Below are 27,788 nucleotides of genomic sequence, written 5' to 3'. Positions count from 1 at the left end.
TAAAAGTCTCAAGTCATATTTAATAAAAATTAATCCAACAATAAATCTGATTGTACTGTAAAAATACATGTTTAGTGCACACCTGGCACTTCACAGAATTTTATTTTGATAAGCACATTTACTAGTTACATAAACAGGTGCCATCAAACCCTCTTTTTAATTTAGCTGGCAAACCACAGCAGATTGAACTAAAGAATCACAAGTTAATAGGACAAAATACAGCTATAAACATTTCTGTTTAAGTACTGCATTGCTCTTCCACCTAAGAGTAATTGTTAAGAAAAACAGCCTTAGGGCAAGTACACCCGCAAGAGCCCCCAGGAAGTAGCATACACTTTCAATCTGAAAAAGCACAGGCTTATCTTGGCTGTCAACATTCTGAAGCAGGGGATAGAAGTATCTGGAGTATAGCAGATGAGGTTCCTGTCAGGGTGGGGAACCCAAGTAAAATTATTGGAACATAACATTGAGAATGCATGTATGTCAAAGGGTCACAGAACAGAGCACTAGAAAATTTAAGTATTAAAAAATGCTTGGTGAACAGATTCACCTTTGGTATTTACAAGTGTTTTTTTCCCCTCTGTCTAAATTTGTGGAAATACTCACTTAAATATTTAAAGAACACAAACTGTTTAAAATTATTTGTACACAGTGTATAAACAGTACCCTGATGACTTTTAACAAAGAGGCTTCATTTCTCTATGCTCTATCTTAAAATACTGGCGCTTTGCAATGCTAGTAGTTAAGGCCTCTGGCTATATATAGTTTTCTCACGAGTGCAACAAAAATAGTCTTTAATGCAGACATTTCAGAGTTTTAATACAGCAGATCAATGTTTAACATATTTTCCAATATATACACACATATACAAAAAACATTTTTCTAGTTCATACGCCAACAAAAAAAGAAACAAAAAATTAAAAATATTTATGGTGACTGATCTCTTGTGGTTCCTAGTGACTGGTTCTGTAATCCCATCGTCATGATTAAGCACTGATGTTTTTTATACAATGATGATGCAGAAGAAACACAACAGGATTTCCTGACTTCACCAATTAACTGAACAGATCCCCAAATGCAGCAAAGGCATTATGTACAATTATCATAGTGCACTTTCACCTCACTGAAGTAAAAGTTGCTCCTTTTAGAAATGTTTCCACTTCAATGTGAAGCAGATGGGTTTTTAGTGGTTATAGCAAACAGTACTGAAGGTTTAGTCCTCTTCTGTCAACACAGTTGTTCTTAAAGAGGTGCCATTTTCAAACTAGTACACTGTCGAGAGCTCTCGGAAGGCTTTTTTAGCCAATACAGTTGCATTCGCACGCATCCATATCCACACACTATGTTTTCCAAGAATGTCAGTGCAGCTGCAATAAATAAGCATCCACATCCTAAAAAAAGAGAAGAGGAAAGTCAGTTACATTAATTCAAAGGAATTCATGGTGCACCGTAAGGATTCCAAAAATATGCCACTCCTGATCCTCCGCACCATCAAAGACTTTTGCCTAGTGGTGTCTACTCCCAAACCTGAAGCACATTTTCAGAATTATTCATCCACATGGATATTTCCAGAATGATCTACTGAGCTGTACACTACAGAAATGCCTGATCTTGCTGAAATAACATTTTCTTCTAAAAATTCACATGGATAGCAGATCCTGTTACTGTCCTAACAGAGGTACCTAGGAAAAAATTATGCCTAAGCATTCTCATGGAGTTAAATGTTGCTGATGTCCTTGCCCTAGATACTTCCATTCATTGTGGAGGGCAAGAATTTCCACACCAGGCATAGAATCTATTAAAAAGAATTTTATTTAATCTGCATCTAGTCCAATTTCTCAGAGTAGCACCAGGGCATTCACCAAATTCAGTGCCTGAAACAGCTCTTGACATAAGAGCTTTATACAGGTAAAAAGTCACTCCCCAATTAAGTCATCTTTCAACTGTCCACTCTGCATACAGACACTGATAAGAATCTTCCAGTCTAAATCAGATAAAATCATAATATTCTACCTGCCTCCTTAGAAGAAGGTAACTAAAATGTAGGTGTGAATTTCAACATTATGAGATGGATTCACTGACTGGGAATAAAACCTGGCATCATGTCAAACCAAGGCCTACCATATACCAAGACTATAAACAGATGTCTTTGAACTAGCTGTTTACGAAAATCCTAGAACACCAAGCTCCGAGCTGCTGGTGGCCCACACCATCTTCAGCAATGCAGTTAAGATTTCTGTCAGATTAAATACATAGAGGCTTAAAGAACAATACTGTCATGGTTAAAAATACTGAGAATGTGAAATGTAAAATCTATAAGGTACAAAATGAATATATGGCCTTTTCAGCTGATATCTGTAAACAGCATTCGCTGTTTACATAAAAGGCTAAGCCCTTCGTGGGCGGAGAGTGGGCAGGACAGGTCTAGGTGAGGGGCCAATCAGAAGACATGAAGCGCCTTTCGACTGGCCCCTCACCAGGACAGACAGCAGTTCTAGCCAGTCTGGTGAGGGCACAATTGGAAGGCGCAAAGCGCCTTCCGATTGGTTCCTCACCAGCACAAGCCAGAGCTCTGGCCAGAAGCCACACTGGCCACTGTGAGTAGGCAGTCAGTCCGTCTGCTGGGCTCACCGCAAATCAAAAAGGCCATGTATTGACATCCCTGATATCTAGAAGAAGAGTTGGTTCTTATATGCCGATATTCTCTACCCGAAGGAGTCTCAAAGCGGCTTACGGTCGCCTTCCCTTTCCTCTCCTCACAACAGACACCCTGTGAGGTGGGTGAGGCTGAGAGAGCCCCGATATCACTGCTTGGTCAGAACAGTTTTATCAGTGCCGTGGTGAGCCCACGGTCACCCAAGCTGGCTGCATGTGGAGGAGAAGCAGGGAATCAAACCCGGCTCACCAGTTTAGAAGTCCGCAATCCTAACCATTATACAAACTACACCAAACAGACAATTTGAGTTTCCAACTGATTGAGTCATTGAATATATTTTAAAGAAATAAAGCCGCTTACTATTAAATTTGTATAACCTGTTAATTATTTTGGTTAATAAATATAACTGAAAGCATACCTTTGCTATGTTACCCGTATATCCTGGAACCAAAGTAAGATGATTTTCTTGTTCCCACAATCCACTTAATTGTTGTTTTAAAATCTGAATATTTCTAGAAGAAACAGATATGGAACAATATATGTCAGATATCTACTAGGGTAGCTCTCTCAGTGCAGACTTTCAGTAAGGTACCATTGTCTGATGGTATGTAATGGAGACCTTAATGCTAGGTTATGTCCAATAGCAAGAACTATAACAATCTTATTATTGACTTAAGCAATGCATTATTTTGCATAGTAAGTTGAATTTTCTACAATGCAATTCTTTTTCAGTTTATGTATGTTGTGTCATTTTTACCAGTTACATAAAATACAGAGATTCTAAACTTCTAAATAAGAACTTACTTTAGAAGTTAGACATCTGTAAGCGCTCTGAGCATGACTCTGAACTGTGTGGGTGGCATATATAGATTTCTAGTAACTAGTAAGTGTATATTTCAGTAAGCATTAGCATGTTTGAGGCAAGTGGTTAGATTCAAAGGTGTCCTTCCCTTGTTGCTGGTGCTGCTAGAATTTCCATGTATATAAGGACTCTTGCAAACACAGAAGTGCTAGCAACAGAAGAAACCTTCTGGAAAAGCTGGAGAAAAGCACAAGGGAAACAATATTCTAGGATTAAAGGTTTTGTATTAAGCAAGAAAATACTTTGTGAACATGGTCATTGGAGCGTATATACGGATATATCACAAACAAAAATATAACCAAAATTAGCCATTTTGGATCATTGGATGCATCTACCCACCACCAACCACTGGCAAGAGATTTAATTACTTCTGGAATTTCATTGGTATTTTGGGTTTCCAGGAGGGAACAGGATGGGCTCTCCCTCCTCCAATAACTTTTTTAAAAAGAAAAAAGGAAAGGTAGGCATGACTTATTGAGCCAGCATTCATTGATCTTCAGGAATGCACTGCAATCACCTGCTGCTTCTTCACTCCATCAGTAGGCATCGGTGAAAGCCACCTGGGCCCCAACAATTGAAGAACAGCTATGAAGAGGACTTGTTTTTATATGCCACTTTTCTCTACCAGAAAGAGTCTCAAAGCGGCTTACAATGACCTTCCTTTTCCTCTCCCCACAACAGACACCCTGTGAGGTGGGTGAGGCTGAGAGAGCTGTGATATTACTACCTGGTCAGTAATATCAGGGTTCTTTCAGCCTGGATGAAAAATTACAAAATGCACCTTTAATTTTGACTGTATTTATTCTTCCAAATAACAAGTTTATGAAAACTATACATTCACTCTGCAGCTGTCATTCCAACTCACTACTTAGGAGTCAATGTAAGTTAAAACACAACTATTACATTAAATGCCACACATTTCAGCAGCACATTTAAGATGAGCAACTTACCCATCCTCTATCTTTTCTGTATGGGCAGAAAGTTCTGACCACCATCTTTTAATCACAGCCTGCAGCCAATTTAAACCAACTACCACATATCTGGAACAGAACCAATGGGATAAAATTAATTCAAAAGAATATTCAGCTAAACATGTGGAAGAAGTTTCTGACAGAGTGGTTCCTCAGCGGAACAGGCTTTCTTGCGCCCGAAGCAGCCAGTGCTGTGTGTGTGTAGGGGGGGACGTCCGTGCCGGTGTGCACAGCGACCACTCGCACCCAAAGCAGGCAGCGCCACAGCGTGGGGGGGGGAGGGGAGACGCAGGCACACAGAACTCTGTGCCTGCGTGTGTGCGCATGCCAGCACCCATACCTCCCCTCTCCCCCCTGGTACGGGCTGCTTTGGGCACGAACATCTGCTTCGGATGCCGAAGTGGCCAACCCTACTTGTGACCCTTTCTTGCATGCTGCACCAATATCATTTCCAATTTAAACAAAAACAAGACCCCTGTCGACAGGTGGAAAAGGGCTGCCACTGGGACAGAGTACAGAAAATCCACACTTTCCTACCCACACAACAGCCATCCAGGCTCTGCTGTGATATTTGCCAAAACTTGCAAAATAGAAAGACTTTAGAAAGACTGGAGAAAGCCATATAAAATTCTGGAGTTGCACATAACTACCATTTTGGTGTGCTAAGGCAGGAAAACTCACTTCCAAACAGCATAGACCAAGGGTAGTCAAACTGCAGGTCTCCAGATGTCCATGGACTACAATTCCCATAAGCCCCTGCCAGCAAATGCAGGCAGGGGTTCATGGAAATTGTAGGCCATGGACATCTGGAGAGCCGCAGTTGGAGTACCCCTGGCATAGACCCTAAGGCAAATAATCAGTTTGGAAATGGACAAGGACCTATTCTGTTTAGAGTCAAAAGTATCTGATTATCATGTTTGTTGGCAGGAAAAAATTTTCTTCCAGATCACTCAGGATAGCAAGCCTAGGCTTTTGTCTTTCTGTGTGATTATTTTTTTTTTAAGAATATGCATTAAGCACCATTTAGCCAGGCTAAATTACACCGTGTGTGGGAGACAGCACATCTAACATGATCACTTATTTACAGCATACTTCAAGCAGTAAGTGAGTAGTTGAAGTTGTTTGTGTTACACAAGAAAGTCAAACTAGATTTTCTCTGGACCCTATGCAGACATGCAATTCTATGAAGGTCTGGTGGTTCAAGAAACTGCAGATGTTGTTAGCATCCAAAACTTTATAATAAATGTTAATGCTTTTCAACTTACTCTTCAAATTTGCTTTTAAGCAGTAATTTTACTAATGGCAAAAGATCTACACAGCAGCCAACAGAAATATATGGTTTTTCTTCCTGTAAACTGAAACAAGAAAATATTAGTATGCAAGAACTTGCAGTTTCTAGACTGTGAATGCTACTCAAACTCTCCTCTAGATTTGTACATACCTGCTGGTAAGCACAGGAAGACAGTCTACCACTACACCAAGATCTTGTATCCTGGAAACAGCAGTAAAAAAAAAAGATAGTTAGATATTGCTCAGTACCATCAGAGAAATAAATTATTTCTCAAGTTAAGCAAAGAACAGGGGTCTGTTAAATTACTATTAAGGTTTGATTTAGGCAAATGCAGACACTGCACCCATGGAGAATTCTTACTGGTTCAATAAAGTTTTACTTTCCCCTACCAATTGGCATGTGAATGCAACAAGAGAGGTGCAGTATAGGAAACAGCTGTTCTGTGTAAAACTACAAGATTTCAGAAAGGATTTAAAACAAAGCCAGAACTCTATGGAGTTCATCAAACACTTCTCATCTAGGTGGTACCATTATAGCTGGCTGGATCATGTCCACAATCTTTCCCAAATTTACCTTACTAAATAGGCTACGAGCTCACTTATACTTCTTCTTCTCCAAAAGGTTAGAGCCACATTCAGTCGGAGATTTCTACTGAAGAGGACTTGTGCCATAGTGTCATGATCTTCAGAAACCTAGGTACATGAAAAAGGTTTGTTGTGAGCCATTTAATGATAAATTCGCCTACATTTCCCCCCAGTCCTGTTCAGTATCATTACCACCAATAAATAAACCCAAGTACACCTTGTTCTGGCTCATATGCTATATTAATAATTGTGCAATTATTAAGAATTGATATCAATTATTATTAATAGCAATTATTAATAGTAGTACTTTCTATAGCATGCGTTCTAATGCTAAACCTGACATTCAGTCCCAAAATATCCCTGCAAACAATGCTTCAAGAAGTGATGGCTCAAACATGCTCATCTCACTTGCTCCTTTCTACAAAGGCAGCAACCATACCACTCCAGTATATTTGACCATGAAAGAACAGCACAGCAGCCATGGCATTTGAATGTGAAAGAAAAGCAATGGTTAGCCTAAACAGAGCATGCATTTTATTTTACAAAATGGATATCCTACCCTTCTGCCCTCACAAGAGCCACCAAGGCAGCTAACAAAATAAAATACATATAATAAAATGTCATTTAAAACCATTAAAATTAACTCTTCTAACACATTAGGTAAAGGTAAAGGTATCTGGCTCATGTCTGACCCTTGGGGTGATGCCCTCTAGCGTTTTCATGGCAGACTCAATACGGGGTGGTTTGCCAGTGCCTTCCCAAAGTCATTACCGTTTAGCCCCCCCCCCCCCCAGCAAGCTGGGTACTCATTTTACCGACCTCAGAAGGATGGAAAGCTGAGTCAACCTTGAGCCGGCTGCTGGGATTGAACTCCCAGCCTCATGGGCAGAGCTTTCAGATTGCATATCTGCTGCCTTACCACTCTGCGCCACAAGAGGCTCCTTCTAACACATTAAAACAATTAAAAACAGAAAAAATACATTCAAAGATTTAAAACCAATTGAAAGATTGGTCAAGAAGGAGGGATCACTGCAGGAATGCCAAATTCTTAAAAAAAAAATCTTTACTTGCTTCTGGAAGCTGGCAACAGAACAGAACAGATTAATCTTCCTGGGGAGAGAGTTCCAGAGTTTTGATGCTGAGAATGAAATGGCCCTCTCCTGGATTGCCACCCACCTAATCTCATAAAGCAGGGGCACCTGAAGCCAAATTTCTGGAGATGACCACAGTTGGGTAGGTTCGTAAGAGTGTAAGTGGTGGTCCTTCAGATACGTTCGCCCCAAAACATATAAAGAATTAGCCAGTTATTATTATTTTTATTATTATATTTATATTTATACCCCGCCTCCCCCCGAAGGCTTGAGGCGGCTTACATAACCCCGTCCCCTAAAACCATAAAATGACAATAAAATCCGATAATTTACAGTGATGGCAGTGATTGCTCTCCGCATCCTCAACTACAGGAGGGGGGGGGGTGACGCTCTCTACCGCCAGTTTGTGAGGGGGGGCTGATCTTCTTTCCGCCCGGCCTCAGTTATAAGCCTGGCGGAAGAGCTCCGTCTTACAGTCCCTGCGGAATGCTGGTAATTCCCGCAGGGCCCTCAGCTCTTCCGGGAGCTCATTCCACCAGGTTGGGGCCAGGACTGAAAAGGCCCTGGCCCTAGTCGAGGCCAGGCAGGCTTCCTTGGGGCCGGGAACGACCAGTAGGTTAGCCCCCGCAGAGCGTAAAGCCCTGCGGGGGATTATAGGGCAAAAGGCGGTCCCTCATATATGCTGGGCCTAGAACACGGATGGCCTTGAAGGTCAAAACCAAAACTTTGAACCTGATCCGGAAGGCGACCGGTAACCAATGCAGCTGCCTCAGAACTGGCTGGATGTGAGCCCTCCATGGTGTAGCTGTGAGGACTCTAGCAGCCGCATTTTGGACGAGTTGCAGTTTCCAGATCAAGCCCAGAGGCAGGCCGGTGTAGAGCGAGTTACAGAAATCTAGTCTAGAGGTGACCGTCGCATGGATCACTGTGGCCAGGTGTTCGGAGGACAGATAGGGCGCTAGTAGCCGAGCCTGGCGAAGATGGAAAAATGCCCGGCTAGCTACCTGTTTAACCTGTGCCTCGAGTGTTAGTGAGGCATCAATGGTCGCCCCTAAATTCCTGGCCTGAGACGCTATATTAAGTTGCGTCCCGGCCAGAAGGGGTAAGCGCGCTTCCTGATCTGCCCCCCTACGGCCCAACCACAGAACCTCCGTCTTGGAGGGGTTGAGTTTCAGGTGACTCTGCTCGAGCCATCCAGCTACGGCTTCCAAACATCTGGCAAATGGATCTGGGGGGGGAGTCCGGGTGGCCATCCATGAGGAGAAAGAGCTGGGTGTCATCAGCGTACTGGTGGCAACCCAGCCCATAGCTCTGTACCAGTTGAGCCAGAGGGTGCATAAAGATGTTAAATAATGTAGGAGAGAGCACCGAGCCCTGTGGGACCTCACAAGGGAGCCGGTAAGGGCCCGATACTTCCTCTCCCACGGCTACCCTCTGTGTCCGGTTTTGGAGGAAGGAGCGTATCCAGCGTAACGCTGTAAACCTTATCCCCGTACCGGCGAGGCGGCTCGCTAGCAGCTCGTGATCGACCACGTCAAACGCGGCCGACAGATCTAAAAGAACTAGCACAGCAGAGCCACCTTGGTCAAGCTGGCGACGGAGGTCATCCAACAAGGAGACCAACACAGTCTCCACCCCATGACCAGGGCGGAAGCCAGACTGGTATGGATCGAGTGCCAAAGTATCTTCCAGGAACGCTAGGAGCTGGTCCGCCGCAGCCCTTTCCACCACCTTACCTAGGAACGCTAAATGCGCTACTGGGCTGTAGCTTGCAGGGTCATGTGGGTCCAGGGAGGGCTTCTTGAGGAGAGGGCCTCCTTCAGCACCTCAGGAAACTCCCCCAACTGGAGAGAGCAGTTAACAATATCCCTGAGCTGCTCACCTATTCGTCCATCTCTCCCCTTAAGGAGCCAAGACGGACAGGGATCAAGGGGGCAGGTGGTTGCCCTCATCCTCCCCAGCAACCCATCCACTTCGGATAAAGAGAGCCGCCTGAAGCCATCAAACGTTACCTCCAAAGGCGGACAACGGGCCTCTAGTTCATTAACTGTATTAACTGTAGCTGGAAGGGAGTGGCGGAGCGACAAGACTTTATCCGTGAAATGGCTCGCAAATGCCTCACAGCTGATGGTCAAATTCCTACTATTTTGGCGCCCATCTTCCAGGGCGGTAAGAGATCTAACAACCCTAAATAGTTGAGCTGGGCGAGAGCTAGCGGATGCAATTTCCGCGGCAAAGAAGTCACGTTTAGCCGCTTTCACTGCCATCTCATACACCCTCATAAACCTGCAATGAGATGTTCTTGTAGCCTCATCACAGGCCTTCCGCCACACTCGCTCTAGTCGTCTAAATTCCCTCTTCTTCTCCCAGAGCTCCCCAGTATGCCAGGGTGCCCATTTGAGTCAAGGGCAGAGAAGACGTCTAGGAGCAATCTTGTCTATGGCAACCGACAGGCGGGACTGCCAGTCCTCCACCATGGCTGCTAACGAGATGCCGGGAGGTTTTGGGTCCCGCAGAGCATTCTGGAAACCAATTGGATCCATGAGTCCCCTTGGGCAGGCAAAAATGCGCCCGCCGCCCAACTGGGGAGGGGGTGGGATCTTGATCCGAGCCCGCAGGGCATAATGGTCTGACCATGGTACGGCCAAAGCTGTATCCAGAACCACCTCTATCCCTGCCCCAAAGATCAGGTTGAGGGTGTGGCTGGCCTGATGGGTGGGCCCAGCAACAAATTGCGAGAGCCCCAGCGTCGCCATGGCCGACACTAGGTCCGAGCCAAGTCCTGGGGGCAGCGCGTCCGCATGGACATTGAAGTCCCCCAAGATTAAAAGCCTGGGGTACTGCAAGGCCCAGGCGGCCGCCGCCTCCAGCAAGCTCGGCAGGACATCTGGTTGGGCGTTGGGCGGACGGTATACCAACCAGATGGCCAAGCTCTCGACCGAGTCCAACCCAATACTGACGCACTCCACTCCCCCGATGTCTGGGGCCGGGAGAGCCCTGTAGGATAAATCCTCCTGGACCACGATTGCCACCCCCCCTCCCCTCCTATGGACCCGGGATTGGTGCAGGACCGCAAACCCTGGGGGGGGGGCAAGTTCCTTTAAGGCGACCGTTTCGCCACCCCTCGCCCAGGTCTCGGTCACGCATGCAAGGTCGGCCCCAGACACCGCGAAAAATTGTTGCAGAGTTGAGGCCTTGTTGTTGATTGACCTTGCATTGCACAGGACCAAGACCGGGTCCACGCTTGCCTCCTCCTCCGTATATCTGGGGATGGGACGGAGGTTAGAAGGGCAGTGAGCACGCCTCGGGCGTCTGCCGTGTAACCACGGCTTGGCCCAAGGACTAGCACAAGTGCTCTCTGACCTTCTCTTGTCTAACCTCCTCCCCCAGCCATATCGCCCTCGACCCATTATGGTCGAGATCCCGGCCCCAACTTGGGCCCCCCCTCGTGGCGGTACCCCTCCAATCATACTCCCAGGGGAACAAACCCTCAGCTAACTAGCTGCCCTAGAACCTTAACACTAACACTCCTAGGTCGCACTGAAATATCCCACCCTAGCCCCCCCAACCCAATTCCACCCACTAAACCTTATGAAAAAGTTTTAACCACTAACTCAAAAACGGCCAACATTTGTTTGCTAGGGAATACATAATTCTTCACTGTGCCTTTAGAGAGAGGACTGGAACAATCTATCACCCCATTGACTAGCAGACTCAGTAATAGCAGGAGTCACTGCTTTGGATGCTTTGACAACACAAAGACAGCAATACAACAGAACTTACATGAACCATGGAGTCTCATTGGTTTTCCTGTGCTTAAGACACACCTTGATTAAACGTGAAATGAAATGACTTATTTCCAGGGCAGAAAGGAGCTCTTTTATCATTATTTCCTGGCATTCTTGGCTGGAATATGCTATTCTATTTTGTACCATCAGGATTTTATTTTTATTTCTTAAAGAAAAAAACAAGCATAGCATGATAAAACTTAACATACCTCTGAAAAAAATCCACTATATTTTGATGAAGGACTTTCTGCTTGAGAGCGGCCAGAATCACTGGAGTTCAGTAAGAATGTACGACCATCAGCAGGTAGTTTTGCTGGCAGATTACCTGCACATGCCAGTTCATTTTCCTTATTTGCCATGTCACAGCCCCTAACTTTAGGGAGCTGTTTCTTTCTGAAACAAGGCTTTGGAGAATAATAGAGAACTTTTCTTTTGCAGTATACTACTCTGAAGAGAGGATGGGGGCTGGTCACAGTTTGTCCAACTGTTGTTCTGCAACAAGAAGACAGTTAAGTTACTAGCTGGGCAAAGTATCATGTGTATTACATACATATGCAACTTTGTATGGTTTCTGACATTTTCCCCCAGGACTACTTGAAATAATTAAACATTTTAAGCTAAAAAAAAAATCAGTATTATAGCTTATTGATTTTAATTTTTTCCCCGTTTTATTGCTGTCTATTAGTTTTTAACAATCTGTGATTTGCCTTGAGTTTCTTGAGGAAGGTAGACTATAAATGCTGCAAATAACGAAATAGATATTTACTTCCAAAACAACATTCTCATAAATGTAGGATGTTTTTGTAAATGAATTTACAATAAATTACATTTAAAGCATCTATACATTTTACTGGCATTTGACATTGTCCAAGTTTCGCATGCATCTCCAATTGCTTCCAGAAATGTATAATAAAGGGAAGGTGGAAACAGATTACTAATGACAGTGGTGACTTCAGCAGCCCGATCACGACCTTCAAGTAAATAGTGTTGCATACCTTGCTATCTACTATACTGAACATACCGGCAGTCTGCAGGAAGCAGACTCTTTCTCTAGTCCTGGATAGGCAATAGAAACAGTGTGAGGACTGACAATAAATCACCCTACAGGGCTGGTGAGCTGTGCTGAGTGTTGAACCATAAAATGTGTACGTCAGCTCTAAACCACTGATCAACTGCTATCTCTGCTCAATGTAATTCTACATCAGAGATCAAGATTCAGGCTAAGATCCCATTAAACCTAACAAATTGGCCTACCCCCCTGCAACTATAGGTCAGAAAGAAGACTTGTCCCTACCACTTTATATATCTTTATTATATATCTGAACTCTGGAGGTATACAGTACAGTTCTTTTTCCAGAATTAACAAAAGGTTGTCCTTACCTGCTCGTGAAAGAAGCCAAATGTTTTGCAGGTTTCTTACCCTAGAAATACAAGCTTGTGTTAAGACTTGTGTTAAGCTGCTACAAGTTACGTACTTTACAGTACACGGTGACTTTTCACTTTGTTACAAGTGCTGTACAACTGATACACAGGGGGAAAAATTGTTGTTGTTTTGAAGGACCAAAACCATGAATCAAAACCTAACATTTAGTTGAAAGCCAGGATATTGTGACATCCTTGACAAGAGCTGGAATTGTGACATCAGCAGCTTTTTCACAAGTAGACTTTCTTTGTCTAAAACTACAAGGGCAAAGGCAATGCGCTTATAGATCTGGATATTATTTCCACTAATAATGAGAATGCTAAAGATATGGGCAGGCAGTGATATCTGATAAGCTTTGGAAGGTTCCCTTTGTATTTCCAAGCCTGGAAAACACCATCCCCACTGGGTTTTTGTGCCAGTTTCTGAGTGTTTCTTTTTCCAAATCACCTCAAGCCATGCCCCAAATCATGGAGATTTCTTCAGAGGCCGCATGATATGGATTTTGGCTTGTCACAGTTTGTGCCCATTACTATATACAACTTTGAGACTAGCAATGATTCCAGATAACCCATTGTATGCAGAATTATTGTTTAGAAATATTCAGAGAGACTTAGCTGTCATTTTCTGTATGTTTTCCAGCATTAACAGCCAATTCGTGTATTCTTCAAATCCAAATCATCACTATATCTAATAGAAAAGTGGTTGGCCCATACGCCAATAACAAAAATAGCAGGATACCCACAGACAAGGCAGGGGACTCCTCATCACTCAGATGCAATAAATCCTGGAAACCAAGATGAATTGTGGCCATTATAAATGCCTGCATAATTAATTAAGAGGCAGGACACACTGGAAGTTATGTTCTTTACAATACTTTGACTATATATTGAGGTTCAATGGCCTCAAATTTATGGACAGTAGTTCCCCATCAAAGCTCTTGGAACATTCTTCTACTGATAAAAGTTTGAAGGCTAAAATATATCCAGGTCCCAGCTTAACACTTTTGCATGAAGCTATAATTATGTGCCAAATTTCAGGAGAATTGCCATGTTTGACAAAATAATTAAGTAGAGTAAAAATGCAGATGCCAGTGATAAGCATTATGCATGATAGGACCTAGAATGAAACCTTTCAACTGTAAGGCTCACTGTATTTATTTATTTATATTTATTTTATTTATTCTTTGATTTATATACCACCGCTCTCAGAGACTCATGGTGGTTTACAATGATAAAACACAGAACCTATTAAAATCTCCCGTACATAAAGACACATTAAAGATGACTATTAGTTGGAGTTAACCCCCCATCTACTCCCCCCACCCCTGTATACCTAGCAGTCTGGAGCTCTTTCCTTAGGAGTGGGGGCCTGCCATATATTCTCTAAACCTAACCTACCTCAGAAGTTTGTTATGGGGGAGAGAACCACTTATGAAGTACTAAGCTCCTCTCACAGGAAGGGTGGGATAAAAAGGAGATCAAACACTAGAATAATGTGCTTTTGGAACAAATATTCATATTGATGTACAAGCTACAAGTAGAATACATATTCTAGAAGAGAGTCTCTGGACTAAATAATATAGTGTCGTGTACTGGAAACAATGCTGAACTAAGATCTAGGCCACCCAGGTTTGAATTCCTGTTCTGCCACATAACCTTGCTATGACCCAGTCACACACTGTCAAGCCTAACATGCCACATTGGTTTGCTATGAGGACAAAATGGAGAAGAGGCGAACTATGTAAACTGAGCTTATTCCCCACTGCACAGAAAGATGGGGGTATATATATGCAATAAAGAAAAAAAAACAACTTACCTCCTTCATGTTCTTATTAATGAAATGAGAGCTCCTTTTTCTACGGAGATCAACAGTATGACCCTCAAGGTACAATAGGTTCTGTTTTCTAACATTTTGGGCTTCAGATGCCATACTCTCTAAAATCCCTGTTTCCGAGAAAAACAAAAATTAATGTATACTCAAACATTGATATTAAGAAAGTCTCTAAAACTGTCCAGTACTGAAAATCACATGGTGTCATTAGCATACTGGTGGAAATCAACAGAGCACAGTAACAAATGTACAAAAAAGCACCCATTCTACAGTTCAGTGCCTCAGAGATCAGTACATTCAACATGAAAACAAGGTTCCCTACCAGTAATTTAGTCCCGTGTGAAAATCTGAAGTTTCTACGCTTCCTAGAGTCCTAAATGGATTTCAACCAGGGCATCCTTGGGGTACATGAAGAATTACCTCCTCCAGTATTGTTTAGCCACTGGTTAAGATTAGCATCAGAAACCCTATTTTTGGTGCTCTTGCCTTTATTTATTTATTAATTAAATTTCTATCTGCCATTCCCTCGACAGCTGGTTTGCAGCAGCTCACAACCACACAAACCTGTACAATCAATAAAACAATTCTAATAAAAACATCAATTTACAATAACAAAATCACATTGGCTGAATCACATTGGCTGCTTATCTGTTCCACATAATATATTTCTGGTATGGCCTTAGAGGAGAAGCGTGTCTCATGGCTCTAGTGCCACTCAGCGCTTAACATATGCTTAGGGCTGCTGTCCCACCCATGTGCCGCTTCCTCCAACCGACTTGACTGTCTGTCCAGCAGCCAGCCAATCACCTTCCATCTCCCACCCCTGACCACCTCCTTCCACTTCCCTCCGAGGATGCAGATCCCTGCCATGTGAGAGCTGCTCCTGCCAGTGAGTTCCCTAACAGCTGCCTGCAGCCTTTCTCGGCCCTGGGGGGCAGGGGGAGGCCATCCACAGAGTTCTTCCAGCCCACACCCCCAATCTAGCACCTGTTGTATTTGTGAATACAACGGGTGTGATCTCTAGTATACTAATAAAATATGTCAAAGTCTCTAGCACCATCATGATTTTTGTAATGGGGGGGGGGGAGTTGCTGTTATATAGAGGAGAGACCATTAAATGGTAACCAAATCCTGACCTCAGAATTTTTGGTATATATATATATATTAACCTCTTGGTCTGTTTTATGATCTATGCTTTTATTTATTTGGAGCTGGGTTTTAATGATTAATTGTAATTAATATTCTTTTAATGCTTTGTTTTTATTATAACCTTCTGTGGCCAAGTTTCTGGGGAGATGGAATGAAATATTTCTAAACTAGCAAGAAAGCCCATTGCAACCAGGAATGCAATGGGAGCTAGGATCCAAGGGACACCGGCAGGCGCAGATCTCTCTCTCTCTCTCTCTTTCTGTCACAGCAGGAGCCATAGGAAGTAATCAGGCCTTTTTGTAGCAGGGAATGAGGGCTCGTTTGGGCAGCTGTTTCTGTCTCTCTCTCCCTCACAGCAGGAGCCATAGCAAGTAATCAGAGCTGGTTTGTGGTTTGGCAGGGCTCTCTGTGTCTCTGTATATCTCTCTCTTGCTGGCTCCTGAAGCATCTAAGAGCAAAGTGGCTAGCGTCCAGGGATGGAGGGGTGGGGGCTGTAGGTGCAGGGCCAATCAGGATGTGGCCAGATTTGCTGGCCGCACCCTGATTGGCCCTATTCCAACTCGAACCGCCAGGATACTCTCCACCCCCAGGGCTGTTTCACAAATATTAAAAACAATGGATAAGGATAAACATCAAAATGCCTTATCGTCAATTATTTATTTATTACATTTATATACTGCTATCCCCTAAGGCTCAGGGTAGTTTACATGGAAGGAAAACAAGAACAATACACCAAACAATGACTATATGGAATGAAAGGAAACAGTAATAATCTGTAAACTGCGTTCCGCAGTATAAATAAAAGGCGAAGGGGTGTGTGGGTGGGCTCAGTCCGGGATGGGGGGCAACAATTGGCCCCTTGGCCCCGGACTGACAAGCAGAGGGGCCAAATGGAAAATGCACGCAGCCAGGGGCCAATTCGATTGGGCCCTCACCAGGACAGACCAGAGTTCCAACCAGTTAGGAGGCGCAAAAGACCTCCCGACCCGCCTACCCAGCCCAGCCAGGAGCAATCTGGAGACATCGCTGCCAGTCTGCTCCTGATCACAAGGAGAGGAGGTCACTAGGGCTGCCAAGGGGGATGAGAACAGAGGTTTGGACAGGATGCGCCAGCCCTTTTCACCCCAAGGGCTGTCCTAACTGTCATGTCCAACTGCAAATTGCCTCAGAACCCTGACAGAGCTGGCAGGAGGCTGAAGAGTGCTCTCCCTCCTCCTCCCCCCCCCCTTCAGGCCTGCTGCAAAGGAGCCTCTGACAGGACCTGACTGAGGGGAGGAAGGAGTTTCCAAGAGCAACGCAGGGGAGTCTGAGGGCATGGAGTGGGCATTCCTTTTGCGGGGGGAGCTTTCCACTTCTGGCCAAACAGTTGGCTGACAGGGAGGCCACAGAAAAGCCCCTTCTCACTTAAAATATTGCTGTGGCCGGCCATGCTGCTTGAGGGAAGAAACAACAATACGAAAAAGGAAGAAAGGTTCAAAACATATACAGAGAAAAACAGAACCTTTCCAAGGCAATTGGTACAATAAATTTTATATATCAATAATTTTTTAAGGACCAACCAAAACGGTTTCTAGATATACTCCGTTTTCACAATTTTTCTTCAGTGGTTGATTCCTTATACTCTTATCAACCAATTTTTATATATAGATAGGCCATCGGCTCTGTAAAGTATTGTGGGGAATGTCAGTCAAAAAACAGCCCCATGCAGTAGGCCTCAAGTGATTCAACTTCACAACAACCTGTGTAGGAGACCTTAAATGTTTCTTCTCCTCAACTGTGTCCAAACTCCATAGGAGCCCTTTCTGCCTGGGAAGCTGGTCTTTATACTTTGCAGATGAGCTGTAATTTCAGGAGCTCTCTAGGCCCCACATGGAGATTGGCTACCCCTGGGTTGGAGATATTCCTGGAGGTTTGGAGGAGGGCCTTAAAATTATAAAATACCTCAGAGTCCGGCCTCCAAAGTAGCCATTTTTGCCTGCAGCGATCTAGAGAGGATGGTAGAGGCTCACAGACTGTGTTTGGGGTAGAGTGGTTGTGGGTGTGTCCCTCCTGGGCTATGGGCTTTGGCGAGCCCTTACCAGCAACTGTTTGTATTTTGGGTGCAGAGAGACAGACAGACCAATATGAATCCTGCAAGTCTGGAAAGTTCAGGAAGATCTAAATAAAGAATATTTACAGCCTGAAACTGTAAATAGTGAACAAGGAAATGGCTGGAGAGACATGGGAACTAACGTGACATTTTTCAAGCTTGGCCTGGTAAATATAAACTCCTATGAACTCCAAGACATAAGTGGCCCAGAATTTCAAGAGTAGTTAGCTTTACAGGAAAGTAGACAGTGAGACTTTGGGGAAAACTAGGTGATCCACCTTTATCAGGCAACGACTTGGCTGTGCGGTTGCCAGCAGTAGGTCTCAGGCTTCAGAAGGGCAGACATCACCAGCCTAGCAGCCAAGTGGATTCTGGAGCCATGTGCATTCCTTTTGAAGGGGTGCATGAGGGGGGGGGGGAGAGCTTTCCCTTCAGCCTAACTGCCTAGAGATGAACTGTACTTCCAGGGGATTCTTGGACCCCACGTGGAGGCTGGCTTCCCTAAACCTCAGGGGGATACAATGCTTCACAATCACCCCTCCAAAGTAGTCATTTTTGCCTGCAGAACTGGTCTGTATAGTCTGGAGATGAGCAGCAATTCCAGGCCCCACCTGGAAGTTGGCTGTCCCAGGTCTGAACATATTCCTTGAAGTCTGAAAGTGGAGCCTCAAAAGTGTGTAATGCCCCCACAGCTACCTAGCATCCCCTGACATATTTTAGGTCAAGAAAACATTGCAGAGAGGAGGTAAGGTTGCCAGATTGGTGTGGATTCATCTTCTGGAATTCCACACTACCTAGGTGTGCATAAATCTGACTAAGGTCAAGACTGCTGTGCATAGAGGGACCTCCTCTTAGGGTTGCCATCTTCCAAGTGAGGCTCTCTACCCCACCACACTCAAGGAAAGTCTGCTATGGGAAGAGGAAGGGAAGGTGATTGGAAACTGCTTTGAGACACCTGAAGCCTGCTGGGTCACTGCGGCCCATTCCCAGCTCTCTGACCTCTCACAGCCCCACATCCCTCACAGGTTGTCTATTCTGGGGAGACAAAGAGAAAAGATGTTTGTAAACCACTTTGAGACTCCTTTGGGTAGTAAACAGCAGGGTACAAAAATCCAGCTCTTCTTCTAAGGAGCAGCTGTGAAAGAAGCATTTGGCCACATAACATTTTATCAACAGTAAAAAAAAATGGAGACAGAAGAAGCAGGGTAGACACCTGTGTACTGTGTATTAGGGCAGGGGGACAAGAAGGGAAATGATGTTGAATGAAGAACTGGGAGGAATTGGTTGCCATGTAATTTCCCCCTAAGAAGAGTCTCCAGTCTGATTTCCCCTTCACATATATGAAGACATGGTTCTGGAAAGCTCATATGTAACTACTATGCCGCAATTCCCAAAGATCAGTTCTCTCCCATACTCAATAAACCTTCCACACCACAGGTTCTTGACACCCATATCTCCACACCCATGCCCTCATTTGTCACCACGCCACCACAACCTCCCACACAACACACATTCAACCCCATGCCTTTACAGACTGGACAACTCCTCCCCTTCCTCTTTCCACTGCCAAGCTCTAGCACCTGTTGTATTCCTGGATACAACAGGCTTTGCCTGTAGTACTAACAATAAATAGGGAAAATAACATTCTAAAAGAGTTAACAATCTAACAGACCCATTGTTGGTCAGTTATATACCTCCCTCCAGGGAGAGTGATATATAAAAATGAATGAATGAATGAATGAATGAATGAATGAATGAATGAATGAATGAATGAATATGGGTTCAAGGGAGGAAAGTTTGGGGGCCCAGTTTAGTTTCAACTGATCTCAACCAAATTTATTTATTTATTTTATCACATTTATATACCGCCCTCCCCTGGGGCTCAGGTGGTTTAGATGGAATGTGAGAAATTTTACATTGAACTAAATTTTGCCAATAAACTAAAATATAACAATGGTAAAATATAACAAACAATCTAAAACTAAAATATAACAATCAGTGGAATAGGCTGCCTAAGGAGGTGGTGAACTCCCCCTCACTGGCAGTCTTCAAGCAAAGGTTGGATACACACTTTTCTTGGATGCTTTAGGATAGCGATCCCTAACCTGTGGGCAGCGGACCACATGTGGTCCTTCAACTAATTGGAGGTGGGCCCCGAAGGACGCCTTCCCCCCCTCCCCGGCCCTTTACTTCATCCCTCCGGCCCTTTACAACACACTTTGGGTGTCATTGTCTCCCATTACTCCCAGATGGGACTATCTCGTTGCAGAGAAACAAGCTCAGGGTTCCCATTGATTTGTCATTGTCATGAGTTAAAATTTCCATGAAAATAAAATGTTCCTTATGTTCATTGTTGTGGCATGTCTGTATCTTATTTTGAAGGGATGTTTAAACATTACCATAGCGATCAGAGAGCATTAAGGCAGTGGTTGAGAGTAGAGGAGTAAACTACCCCCCCACCGGGCCTCAGTAAAAGGCGTTGAGTGGTCCCCGGCGTTGAGTGGTCCCCGGTGATAAAAAGATTGGGGACCACTGCTTTAGGATGCTTAGGGCTGATCCTGCGTTGAGCAGGGGGTTTGACTAGATGGCCTGTATGGCCCCTTCCAACTCTATGATTCTATGATTCTAACAATAACAGTGGTAACAGAAGATAACATGTAAGTAACAGAAGTTTAACAAACTAGTAATCAAACAGGTCCATGGAGTAGATTCAGATACATGGATTCCAGGGAGGAAGATTCAGGGGCCTGTAGGTGTTGTAGATTCTGGCTGACATGAGCCAGGCCCTGCGGAACTGTTTTAGTTCTGTTAGGGTTCTGGTCTCCTCTGGGAGCTCGTTCCACCAGGTGGGGCCAGGATAGAGAAGGCTCTGGTCCTGGTTGAGGTCAAATGGACTTTCTTGAGGCCAGGGATCACTAGCTGGTTGGAGGTGGCGGTATGTAGAGCTATTTGAGGGAGGGAGGCAGAGAGCTGGTCCCTGAGCCCAGGGACACTGAGCCCAGACCACATAAGGTAATTATCAAAATCTTACGTCTGATCCAGAATTCGAGTGTTAACCAGTGCAATTGTTCGAGAATGGGTCAGATGCGGGGCCTTCATGGTATTGCTGTGAGGGGCCTGGCCACTGCATTCTGGACCAGCTGTAGTTTCTGCATCAAAGTGTGTTTGTGTACAGCGAGTTGCAGAAGTCTAGCCTAGAGGTGACCATCATGTGGATCACTGTGGCTAGGTATTCCAAGGCCAAGTAGGACACTAGTAGTTTAGCTTGGTGAAGGTGGTAGAATGCTAGCCATGCTGCTCTTGTGACCTGGGCCTCCAATGAAATGGTAGCATCCAGAATCACATCCAAGTTCCTGGTGGAGCAAACCAGTGATAGCTGCCCACCATCCAGGTTGAGCAGACGTACTTCCTCACTTATTCTTGAATGACATATTAAGAACATGCCTAACTTCTCTACATGGTCAGTTAACAGAAGCATTGAATATTTCATTAAATTTATATTTTTGAACAGCATCACATTTCTGAATTTATTTAAAAGTTCTTCTAGAATCTTGCATTAATTTTTCTGTCTCCTGCAAGTTCAATTCATATTAAAGTTGTACTTGATATTCATCTATAATTAGCATAACAAGGGTGTGCAATGAATACAAACTTATCCTTCCAATGTGCTGACTATGGCAATTACACTTTAAATTTAATTTAAGAAAAATTAAACACTAGTTCCTCCATTCATTGTAATTAACTTCAAGGAAACTAAATCAGGAGTATTTTATGGCTTGGATCAATCTATGGGTCCAGCTGCACAAGAAGCAAATAAGGGGCCTCTCAACCCCAAAGGGCTATGCTGAGAATAATGGGACCTCCATGGACAAAAGACATGTGAGATAGGAACTATGGTAAGGAGAAGAATAAGTGCTGAATTCAGTCAGCTTTCCCCATTTCCAGCTTGAAACCTGAGTTCACAATTACATTGGGTATATTTAGAGTCATCATGCACTTTTTTATCCCACCATTTTGACTATATAACATGCTTTGTCACTACTTTTATAAGATTACATATTTTATTGTTAATAGTGGTAGTGATTGTCAGGATAAAAGCAGCTTTCATATGTTACTTGTATAAAATAACAGGTGTGAAGAAACTACAGTTTCATGAAAATCAGATATATTTTTAGAAGAATGTAAACTATGGTGACACGTATGGAATGGTTGGCATTTTTACCCAACCATCCTGCCTGAAGACTTTACAAAGGGGAATTAAGAATCTAGATAGCTGCTCAATCTGCCACTTCCAGAACTAAAGCATTGAAGTCATCCTGTTTAGCAAATTAAAAGTTGTTTAGTCAAGCTACTTAGCTCTGCTGAAATCATCAGTTATTATATGAGTAATCTACTGAAGAGCGTATGACAACCTTAAATTAGCTCTCTGGGATAGAACCCTGAAATCATTTATTTGTTTACAGTTGCACAAGTAGCAAATGAAATGCAGGAAAAAAAGCATTTTTAAATTTCTCTGGAGTCTGATTTGACTAGGGACAATGACACCGGGCAGGGGGTGGGGTCCCGCCCTTCCTCCTGTATTTTCTCCAATGGCCGGGCAGGGAGAGTAATTTGCTCATTGGGGAAAGCAAACTGAGATAGGGTTGCCTGGACCCAACTTGTCATAAAAAAGATTAAGGTTTATTTTGGCTTAAACACACAGATACACATACACACACCCCACAAATGATAAAGAACATCAATTTTTTCTGGTATCAAGACACAAGACGTCTGGATTTTCATCAAACCGTGTTATTAAAGCACTGGAGGCAGATGTTACAACAAAAGGTTTGATACAAAACAGGAAGCCTACAAATTTGCCACAGATGGAGAACACAGTATGAGGATTTACTGTTTCATTCTCATCACATTCACATTAACAACTTATAAAGGAGCCAGTGTGATGAAGCACTTAAAAGTGCTGGTCTGGGAGACCAGGTTTAAATCCTCTCTCTACCACAGAAACTTGTTTGGTGACCTTGGACCAATGACACATTCAACCTAACTCTGTAAGGATAAAGTGGCCAAAAGAACAATGCAAGCCATTAGGGGAAATAGGGGGAGAGTATAAATGACGTAACAAAATCAAAGTGAAATGTATTACATCCACAATGGCTTGGTACAGACTTAATGCCCAGCTTACCTGCCTCTGATCCATTTCAAACTGGTTGCAGGCTTGGGTATGAGACAGAGATGACTTTAAATGCCCTGGTGGATGATCGGTTTACAAATGGATAATACCTGAGGCATTTGATACCAATAAATATGTGATCTCATTGAGATGCTCAGAGCTGAAGATGGGTGTATGCAGAATGGTTTCTGAATGTTTCAAACTCTGACATGCCATACATAGAGGATGACTGTGAATGATACCGAATCATGTGAATGAAATCTCACAAGGATTATCTTTGATGTTGTTGGAGTTATACATTCCTATGCTAAGCACACTCAGCTTTATATTTTTAAAAGCCACCAGAAGCTTCTGTCTCCTTTCTGGGCTACAATCTTGAGACACTGATCAAATGGTTGAGAAGAAAAAAAGCTAAAACTGAACCTAGATAAAATGGAGGTTCTGCTGGCTGGCTAACTCTATATCCCAGGGCTGTGCTGCCTGCTTTGGATGAACTTGGAATACTCTGGACCATCACTACAGAACTTAGGGGACTCCTTGTTCCAGCTTTGTTGACAAAGTGACAAAGAACACCTTTTCCCAATTCTATCAGACACCCAGATTTGGACACAGCTGACCAGACCATACTGATTCACTATAACCCCTGGGTTAGACTTCGTGGGCTATTTTGGAACATCCAATTTGTTTTCAGACTTGATACAAGGTGCCAATGTTTACCTTTAAAATCCTTTATATCCTAAGACTAAGACACTTAAAAGACTTCTTCTCCCTGTAGCAACCCAGGCATCAACTGCACTATTCAGTAGATGTTACTGAACATGCCTTCATATAGGCCTGTATGAACAGCTACAGCTTGGGAATAATGAGTTGTTTCAAGGGTAACCATGCAATAGAATGGTATCATGAAGGAGGTGAGATGATCGAAGTCTGGTAGGACTCTTTGGCTGTATCCCTTGACAAGGATTGCTTTACTTGATTTTTAAAAAAGAACATAAGACTTTCCTTTAATCCTGTAATGAAAAAAGTATGATAAACATTTTAAAATAAGTAAAAGGGGATAAAATATTTGGGAAGAAACTTTTTTATTTGGGGTCCTGGCAATTTTTTTTTTCATTTTTATGCGTCACCTCAAAAATTTACATCAGACTTATTTTTCAGCCTTTGGCTTTCTTTTTTTAAATGATCATACTTTCTTATTACTGTTACCACAAAACCTAATCCTTAACTCTTCAGAGTTTCTTGTCATATCTTTAAATTAAAGCTATAAGGAAAGCACTGTAGCATATAAAGATGGGGTAACTCTGATTGTCACTACAACAAAAAGCTAACCTGTATTCCCCCACCTAAATAAACTTTGTACTTCTAATGAGAATCACCACCAGGCCCTTTCAATATGTGACTGCTGATCTGGGTGCCATAATGAAGTCTCTAGGCATCATCACACCCTGGGTCCCAGGATTAGACAAGCCCCGTGTGGGACAGGATGCTGGGCTAGATGGACCGCTGGCCAGTAAACATTAGCTGAAGTGCTAGCAGCAATGGAAGTAAGAGTTACAGCAGGATAAAACCTCTATGACCATAGCCTCAAAACACTGATTCAGAATGAAGACGATCTGAAGCCTTGGATAATGAAACTGGATGCATTTGCTTATACTTTTACCTCAATCTGTGCTCTTCCTGTTTATAAGATTTAACTAGGCTGGGCCCAGGAGAAGATGAATCGCTAATTACACGAGGGAGTAGTTCTGACCATTGTAGAAGACTACTGTTTGGCAACTTCTTTAAAAACCTATTTTAGAGCCAGATGGCTTTAATAACTATGATGATCAGTTAGTTCAGTAGTCTTTCTTGGTTGGACTAGGTATTTTAAGGTGGTGATGGCTGCTCTGCTCACCTTCAGGCCACATTGGATGACCCTAAGCTTCTATACCTATTTGAATCTGGTTTGCAACTGGATTGGCCCTGAAACAGACATGGTAGCCTCAAAGGATGCCTTGTACTGTCAGAATGACTGGGCGAATGCCGTAGATCTTAGAGTCTCTGTAATATCATCAGCCACAATATTTTTCTTGTTCAAGGCAGTGTTTCCAATCCCACCTGACAAATAGTTCCCAGAAGGTGGTACTGAAGGACAATTGTTTGATGCCATGATTCTGTTCCAATCAAGTTGCACAAAGTTCCTCTTTCAAATATTTATAATATCTATGTGAAACTATTAGGTAAAGTGTCATTGATATACTGATGACAAGATATCCTCTTCATTTCTATCCAAGCCAGGAGAGTTCAGCTGATGTGAAGAAGTACCTGGAGGTGGTAAAAGACTGGAGGAGGACTATTAACCAAATTTCAGTCTAGATATGATGGCAATGTGGCTAACCAATGCTCAACTCTAGATGACACAACACCCCTCCCCCCAATTAATAACAATTTGCATTCTGGTAATGCTGCTAGAACTGTTTGTTATTCTGGACCAGGCTTTTTTCAACCAGGCTTTCATTAAACCCAGGGTTTAATGACAGAAGGACAATCAGAAACACTCTACTATGGAAAAAAACACAATTTCATTTTCTGCGACCACCTGAAGGATGAGTTGAATATTTATTTATTGTTGATTGATTTATATACTGCTCTTCTCAGTTACCAATCTCAGGGTAAAAAACCTCAACAGAACAGTAGTACATAAAATAAAACCAGATTAAAATTATATAAACCACAATTCAACACTTCTGCATCACTTTTAGTTATTAAAGAGTCAGGTTGTAGCCAGCAGATGTTAACATATGGGGAAGGGGGAGGGGAGAAAGAAAGGAGGGCAAAGGGAGCAGGAGCTAGGCCTGATATATAGTTGTTATCTAGCTATTTATCTAGCTGGCTTCAATGATAGGTCTTGGTGGAAGAGCTCCATCCTGCAGAACTCATATCCAACAGGGCCCTGAGCTCAGCAGGGAGCTCATTCCACCAGGCCAGGGATTCTCCGCTGGTTGGAATTGCCTGATCGAAGAGCTCTCTGTGGAACACATTTAAAGAGATGGCCCCTCAAGATAATACATTTTTTAAATGTGTAAAACATTTATTGGGTGATACAACCATATATGGTCATGTCAATCCCCCAAAGGCCAATTATAGGCATGGATGGGGTGGGAAAGGGAAGGACCCCTGGTGGTTGTGTACTTCCCAATTATTCTGCATGACCGCACCACCTCTGGGAGTTCTTGAAGCCTGAAGAATGTTTCAGGGGTATCTCAATGGTAAAAATGGTAAGGAAAGCTATTCTGGTCACTCAGGTGAGTGAGTCACCTGAAGGGTACTTTGGCATGAAGGGTCTGTCATCAGCTTAAACTTGCATAGCAGTTTCAATCTTTCCTGCTCAAAGTTATTAATATACTATTATAGAGCTGCCCTAGAAAATTGTGTTCAGAAATTTCAACAGGTTCAGAATATAATGATAATATTATTTAACTGAAGAGGTTTCAGTACCGAAAGATTTGCAACAGCTAGTAGAACAGGGCACACCTGACTGCCAAAGCACAATTGTTACTCTTCACAGATCAGCTGGGGTAATTTACAAATCTGCATTCAAATACTACTAAACTCAGCACTCTGCACAACATGCTTAAATCCAGGATCAGATGAAAACTCCAAATGATAAGCCTTTTTCACACCCTCTAATATCTTTTGAGGTCTTGAAGGTGTCCAGTGTCAACCTCCATCGTTATAGAGTTTTACAAACATACCTTTTAGAAATTATCCATTTATTCAAAGTGCCCCAAATTAACAAAAAAAAAATGGTTTTCCCAACAGCCAATGAGTTCTGGAGTTAATAAACAACCTGTTGCACATCTAACTTCCTTTACAGATGGGGCATTCAGAAACACATTCAATACTGCTGATGTGTTCATTTTTTGTTAACAGAAAAACAAAACCACCATCATCAAGCCTATTTTTGTATAATCAGGCAACACGGAGCCATACACAGAGCAGACCCTTTGTAAGAACGTTTCACGTTCATCTGCTTTTTGTAGAAAAAGAGTATTTATTAAAAACACGTTAGATACAATCCCACATTCTCCTGCATTTCCAGAGCAAGGGTGGCATGTCTGATTTAAGGCTGCCCTGTTTTCGAGGATAAACTTCGCGGAGAGTACTTGCCGGGTCTACGATCCTGTCCCGACACAGGTGTAGCCTTCCCAACAAGTACTCGACAGGTAGAGACTAGCCAACTCCTTCCCCGCCCATGAGAACTCCTCCTAACAGGAACAGCAAGCAATGGGCCTCCGCACCCAGGGGCGCCTCGGGAAAGCGAAGGAACGCGACCGCAGCTCTCCCTTTTGCCCTCCCCAACCAGGTGCTCGAGCATAAGCTGACCCTCGCCCGTTCGGAAGCAGAGAGGGGAAAGCCGCGCCATGTGTACACGGCGGCCTGACCACCCGCTAGCAAGTCCAGGAAGTCCCGCGCCCTCGGCGGCTAACTCACCTGCTGCCACTCATGGTCCAGCGCCACTATCGTAGCTGCTGCTGCTGCTGCTGCTGCTGCTGCTGCTGGCCCGGCCTCGAATGGAAGCCGCCGGATTGGGCAGCGGCGGAGTCCTAGCGCCGGGGCCCACTCAGCTCAGCCAGCGCCATTCAAACTCGGCCGCACTGCATGCTGGGGCCGCAGCGTCGGCTAAGCTGCTGAGGCGCGTAGGCCAGCTGCCTCTCCGCCTCCTCCTGCTCCGCGCCAGTCACATCCCCGCACGCCCAACGGCCCAGCCGGGCTTGGCCCTTGGGGCGCGCAGGGAAGGAAAGGCGGCCCCTGTAGACGGTTGGGTGGATTGCGGCGGGAACGCCCGGCTCTCCCGCAGGCCCGCCGCCTCGTCAGTCGCCCTCTCCGCAGTCGTCTTAGACC

General features: G+C 43.8%; 1 protein-coding gene across 1 annotated transcript; it reads right to left on the bottom strand.

The window, feature by feature from the left end:
* On the bottom strand, positions 1-27,788 carry KATNBL1 (katanin regulatory subunit B1 like 1). The gene is made up of 10 exons (XM_077322941.1): positions 27,378-27,788; positions 14,482-14,609; positions 12,624-12,664; positions 11,453-11,735; positions 6,354-6,472; positions 5,931-5,981; positions 5,755-5,844; positions 4,469-4,558; positions 3,075-3,168; positions 1-1,391 (listed from the first exon to the last, which is right to left on the bottom strand). The coding sequence occupies exons 2-10, from the start codon at positions 14,593-14,595 to the stop codon at positions 1,359-1,361; spliced, it is 915 nt and encodes a 304-aa protein (XP_077179056.1). The 5' UTR covers positions 14,596-14,609; positions 27,378-27,788; the 3' UTR covers positions 1-1,358.

This window comes from Paroedura picta, chromosome 2 (assembly GCF_049243985.1).
Source record: "Paroedura picta isolate Pp20150507F chromosome 2, Ppicta_v3.0, whole genome shotgun sequence".
In the NCBI taxonomy this organism is placed as follows: Eukaryota; Metazoa; Chordata; class Lepidosauria; order Squamata; family Gekkonidae; genus Paroedura; species Paroedura picta.
The sequence above is the reverse complement of the archived record's forward strand: the minus strand, read 5'-3'. Positions and strand labels throughout refer to the sequence as shown.